This window comes from Cryptomeria japonica, chromosome 4, assembly GCF_030272615.1.
Source record: "Cryptomeria japonica chromosome 4, Sugi_1.0, whole genome shotgun sequence".
Taxonomy (NCBI): domain Eukaryota; kingdom Viridiplantae; phylum Streptophyta; class Pinopsida; order Cupressales; family Cupressaceae; genus Cryptomeria; species Cryptomeria japonica.
In genome coordinates, this window is record NC_081408.1 from 680,424,685 (window position 1) to 680,430,684 (window position 6,000).

Consider the following 6,000-nt stretch of genomic DNA (forward strand, 5'->3'; position numbering starts at 1 on the left):
GTGTCTCAAACTTACTGGTTGAAATCTCATTCAAATGGCATTTGGTTTCTATAGTGAGTATTTTGGTGTGGAAAACTTTTGTGTTGTCGACCAGCTCTAAAGGGGGTTGAATACCTTTTGTGTTTCACAACTAGAGATGCAACGAGTTCAATAAGACTTATAGAAGTCTAAGTGACATTGAACATTAAAGTCATTTTGGTGTAATTGTTCAATATCGAGTGAAAATATTATTGGTAGAAGTTAAGTTCTAACTAATATGAAAAACAGGTTTTAAGGACTCGAAACCTAGGATTGGTAGAAGTTAATTTTTTGGTAGTTAAAGTCATTTTTTTGTCTGATGAGATATATTTGATAAGATTGTTGAGCATTGGGCAAAAGTGTTATCGGTAGAACTTAAGTTTTCGAAAAATCTTTTTTAAAGTCGATGTTTGATTCTATGCTGACAAGCCAATATGAGACTTGTGAGGGACCCATTGACAAAGCACTATCGAGGATTGGAGATCAGGTGGAACAAAACTTGAAGAAAATGAGAACTAATGAGCTACACTTCCATCAGACATCGATATGCAGATAAGCTTTGAGATGGTCCTGGTGGGGACCACGACTGACTTAGTTTCATCTATTGAGTTGGAAGTCGGTGGTTGGTCGGTGTTGCAACATTTGTCAATAGCCTTTGAGACTTGGTGGGGACCACATATGACTCGGTTTGACCTGTTGGGTTGGATGTTGATAATTGGTCTGAGCTGGAGTTTGTGGAGCACAGTTGGAATTCAATGTAGGTTACACACTATGTTTTTTTGAAAACTGAAAAAGTTCGACAGTTGGAGTCACGAGGAAACTGAATCGAACCGTTTTTCCTGACAAAGGTATAAACGTCTGAGGAAATAGTTGTTGATAGATTGGTTGAGAGAGCATGGTGGGTTGTAATTCTATTGAATTGTAGACAATCTACGTGTGTTGTTTGTGGGTCAAATTTTGTTTGTAGGTTGAACGTTGCTAGAATAGAGACTGTGAATATATACATGAGAGCATAATTTGTAACTTGTATGTAATTGTCTTATTACTATAATACAAGTGTTTTTTCTTTGGTGGTGAGTTTTTTACCCATAAGGGTTTTCCCATGTAAAATTTTGTATTTTCTTTGTGTGAATCTGGTTTTATTCTTCTCTATTATTTTGTAAATGTGCATCTCAAAAACTATAATCTGAAATTGAAAGTCACCGCTGCTTCTCTCTTCTTTGAATTTAACACTATGGAAGACGTATTCCACAATGTGCTTTCCTTACATGACCATGTTGACCTAATGACATGAAAGGAGAAGTTGTGAACATGGTATGTTAGAACAAATTGAATATTGCCAACAAGGAATCATAGCTTAATCAAATTGGATCACTTGAGAAGGAAAGAATTAAGGAAGGTGGCCACATTAAATGTTTATGCATGAAGAACATGTAAATGACTAGTTGAGTGGCTCGAGAAGCTTAGGTGATCTTCAGTCAACAAGATATTACTGCTATGAGAAGATCAGAAAACCTCCAGTTAACAAGACATCAAGGTAGTGGATAGGTGAAGATTACTAAAGATAGTAATATGAACTCAAAGATCAATCTGAGGAAGGAAGAATATGCAATTAATGATAGCTGCTAATCTGCCCATAGGGAAAATTTCTTGGGGGCTTGAAAAGATCATTTTTTAATTTCCTTTTTGAAGGGAAAATTTTGAGTGTACATAGATGACCACTAAGTGTAGTTAGTTGAGTAGTGAAGTCTGAAAAAAAGATGGGGTGTAGAAGAGTAGAAAAGTGAAGAAGAGGTGGAGGTGTGTATGTTGAACAAAGCATGTAGAAAAGAAAAACGTAAAGCAAAGAAGGTAGCACAAAGGGTGTGGAAAACACAAGAGGTAATCCACTCTGAGAAAAATCAAGAGAGAGGATAGAGGACAAAGATATCAGAACATAGTGCAGAGACCTAAGAGTAGTGGAAGAAAAGTGTGCCTGAGAGATAGTAAGAAGTGTAAGTTGCAGGTATGCAAAGAAGTGGAGATCTAAGAGAAAAATAAAGAACACAAAACTAAAGAAATAGGGCGCATAGAAATAGGTACAACACTTGCACAAAACACAGTAGAGAGCAACAAGTGTATGAATGCATAAAAGAGAAGTTTTTGATGTACAAAGAAGTGCATAAAGAAAAAGAAAGTAGAGTGAAGAAGTGATTATTGGAGACGAATAGAGAGTGTGTAGAGGTCGTTTCAGGTGAAAGTGAGTAAAGTATTATTGCAGGCAAAAGAGAAGGGAGAATAGAGAGAGTGCATAAACAAAATAGTGTGTAATTCATGCCAAGTGCAGCAGAGAGAAGATAGAGAACAAAGGCTTTAGATCATAAGGCGGAGATCTAAGAGAGAAAAGAGAGAATGATATTATAAGATCAAAAGAGTTGGTGCAAACATAAGACAGAGTGTAGTGAGTTGTTGTAGAGACCAAAGAGTAGAAGACAAAGCCTATGAGCAGAATAGAGCAAAATCATTTTTCAGGTGTGGAAAACACGGCGTGTTACAAAACATCATTTGTAATGAAGTATTCAACTTGTAGCTATAATTTCTTATTTATTGTAATCATCTGAGTAGGTGCTCAGATCAGGGATTGATGCCCATAAATTTTAGGGGTTGGTGCTCCTTTGGGTTGGTACCCATAAACTTTGTAATCAAATTATTTCCATTGTTAGGTTGGATTAGAGCCGTAGACTCTAGCAACATTTCTCACCGAGGTTTTTCCCCATCGTGGCTTTTCCTCATACATCTGGTGCTATGTGCTTTCCTTGTGTGTGTGAATGATTTTAATGTCTATACTCATAGTTTCTTGACTTATGGTATTAAATCTTAGATCAATTGGGAAGTTTAAGTTTTTAATTACCATTGATTCACAGCCCCCCCCCCCCTCAGTGGTCCATTTGTGTTTATTCAATTGGTATCAGAGCCTTAGGTTCCCTCTTAGAAAAGCTTTCTCTAGCTTAGGTAGATTCTACTTTGTGAACACTATGACTAGGAATGAATCCTCATCTTTTAAAGCACCAATGTTTGGTGACACAAACTATGCCTTTTGGAGCAAAAGAATGGAAACCTATTTATCCTCCCTAGGTTTTGATGTCCAGATGTCAGTTAAAAATGGCTATACTATTCCTCAAATTCCCCCTATAGACCTAGATGTAATAAGAGAATATGAGTACGATTATAAAGCCAAGAATGCAATCTTGAGTGGCCTATTTGACACAGAGTTTGTCAAAGTTATGCACTGCACTTCTACAAAAGAAACATGGGACAAGCTAAAAAGAATTTATGAGGGAGATGTAAAGGTAAAGGAGAGTAAACTGCAAAATCTTTGAGGTCTGTTTGAAGGGCTGAAGATGAAGGAGGAAGAAAAGATTATTGATTATCTACAAAGAGTGGATGAAATAGTTAATGCTAGAAGAGGACCAGGAGAGGATGTTCTAGATGAAGTTTAAATTAAGAAGGTGTTGAGGTCTTTAACAACAAAGTATGATACTAAGGTCTCTGCTATTAAAGAAGCTAAAGACTTGAAAACCTTCTCCATGGATGAACTATTTGGCTTATTTTCAGCTTATGAGATGAGAACTGTAAGTGTTGAACCTTCCAAGAAAGAAGTTACCTTCACCTCCGAGAAGAAAGGAAAAGAGGTTGCAAGTAGTGTAGATGATGAAGAATCGGATGCAGCTAAAGCCAGCTTTGTAAGGAAATTAAAGAAAGGATCAGGTAAGTATAAAGGAAAGCTTCCCTTCAAATGTTTTGACTATAGAAAAATAGGACATTTTACTGCTAAGAGCCCTTATAAGAAGAACGAAGATAATAATGAGAGTAGTGTCAAGGGTACAGGTAAAAAGTTTTATAAACCTAGGAGAATAAGTTTTTAAAAGAAGAAAATTCTTTACACTATTGATAGTGATGTCTATGATGATGAAAGTGAGTCACTTGAGGATTGTAGTGAAAATGAAAAATAAACTAATCTCTTCATGTCTCAACAGATCCTTGATGATGAACAAAGCGGAGCTCAATCAGAAAATTTAAATGATAGTGAGGAAGAGGATGTTGATGTTGAGGTTGATCTTGAAGGAGAGTTAATACGTGCTCTTGAAGAACTAGACAGCATAAGGAAAGAATATACAAAATACAAGAAGTCGGCCATAAAGGAACAAAATCAGTTGAGCAAGAAACTTGAAGAGTCTAAAATGAATATTAACACCTTAAAAACTCAGCTAGAAAAATCCAAGAGGAAGAGTGAAGTAATAAAATTGGAATTGGAATCCAAAGAAAAGGAAAGTCAAAAACTAGAAGAAGAAATTGTGAATCTTAGGAAAGAGCTTGAGAAGTGCAAGGATGATCTCAAGTTGAGGCTAAAATGTGAAATCAACACAAATACATTAGATGATATGCTAAAGAAGCAAAACCATTCAAAGGATTCAATGGGTATAGGATATGAGGTTGGACAATGCTCTTCTAGATTGGACTCATCTAAAACGGGCATACACTTTGTATCTTCAAGCATGGATGGTAATTGGAAAACCCTCACAGTTAGCAACGCTCCAAGAAAGAAAATAGATTTAAATACTACAACTGAAAGTGTATATGGTGAAAATGGATAACAATAATAACGATATTGAAAGGCTAAATGAATTCAACCACAAAACCCTAGCCTAACAACAACAAAGATCCACCATAACATATGAAGATTACCTAAGACAATGCAAATCAAATGAAATCACAAAGATTATACCATCACATGTCCAATAAGGTTTTGAATCTCCATTCTTCCTATCTCCATTGATCTTGCTTGATATATTTGCTCTCAGATTTTATGTGCACAAGAGCTCAACAAAGAACGGAATGTGGTTGCAAGTAGGATCGTAGTGTAGTCAATTGCATAAGAGATGATTGGAATGCATAGAATGATTAGGATGATTGATAATGAAGGAAGTATCTCCTTATATAGAAGACACAATATGAAATGGAGGGATAAGATTAAGAGGTGTACAAGGAGGTCGGCTATGATTAGAGGGTAGGTAAAAGAAATAATAAAATAATGAAAAGGGTAGGTAGTGTATGAATTAAGAGATGAATGACATGTGTCATGGGTAGAAAAGGCTAATGAATTAATTAAATAAATAAAGATTTATTTAATTAATAGAAGAAGTAGGATAATTAAATAAATAAGAATATTTATTTAATTTAGGAAAAAAATAATTTAAATAAATAAATGTATTTATTTAAATGAGAAATAAGGCTAGAAGAGGATAAATTAATTAATTAAATAAATAAAGATTTATTTAATTAATAGAAGAATTAGGCTTAAGATAATTAAATAAATAAAATATTTATTTTATTAGATTGGACAATTTTGGGTGTCTACATTTTGCCCCTCTTTGAGACAATGCGGCTTGTCGCGTTGTTTCAAAGAAGATAAGATGAACTGATACAGAGTTGCCCCAGAATGGGAATGATATGCCCCCTCGAGAGATTGGATGAAAATGTCTGAAAAAGATTGCAGACAATCTCTCGATAAGAAAGAAAGGTTAGAATGGACTGACCGGATAAAGTGACAAAGTCACGGGATAATGAAGACTGACTCGGAAGGCAAGGGCAAGAGCTAGGTTAGTCTATAAGATATACCACGGGGGAAAATACATCCTCATTGTCATCTACACATCCACGAGAGCATATTACAGAGCGAGAATAGAGCAGGAGCAATCAGCAGCGATGGCCTTTGCTCACAGATTCGACCGCGTTCGCCAATTTCAAAGGCCAACAGAGGCAGGAGAGCCAGTAAGTTCCACCAAACCTCCTTGTACTTTGACACATTTAATTTTGTCATTAATGCATGCTAGGTAGGGTCATAAATGCGCTTAGACTAGGGTCCAAAAAGTGTCAAAAAATGGTTAGGCGCGTCTACGTTGGTGCCAAGCGCATCTGTGTTCGCTAGGCGCGTCTGTGTTT

General features: G+C 35.9%; 1 protein-coding gene across 1 annotated transcript in view; it reads left to right on the top strand.

Annotated features, from left to right (window-relative positions):
• The window catches only part of LOC131875318 (uncharacterized), a 65,206-nt gene extending 60,554 nt beyond the window's left edge, over nt 1–4,652 (top strand). Inside the window, exons 3-4 of the mRNA XM_059219403.1 lie at nt 3,543–3,740; nt 4,035–4,652. Coding sequence (XP_059075386.1) covers nt 3,543–3,740; nt 4,035–4,652 — 816 coding nt within the window. The remainder of the gene's footprint in view (nt 1–3,542; nt 3,741–4,034) is intronic.
• The last annotated feature ends 1,348 nt before the right edge of the window (nt 4,653–6,000 follow it).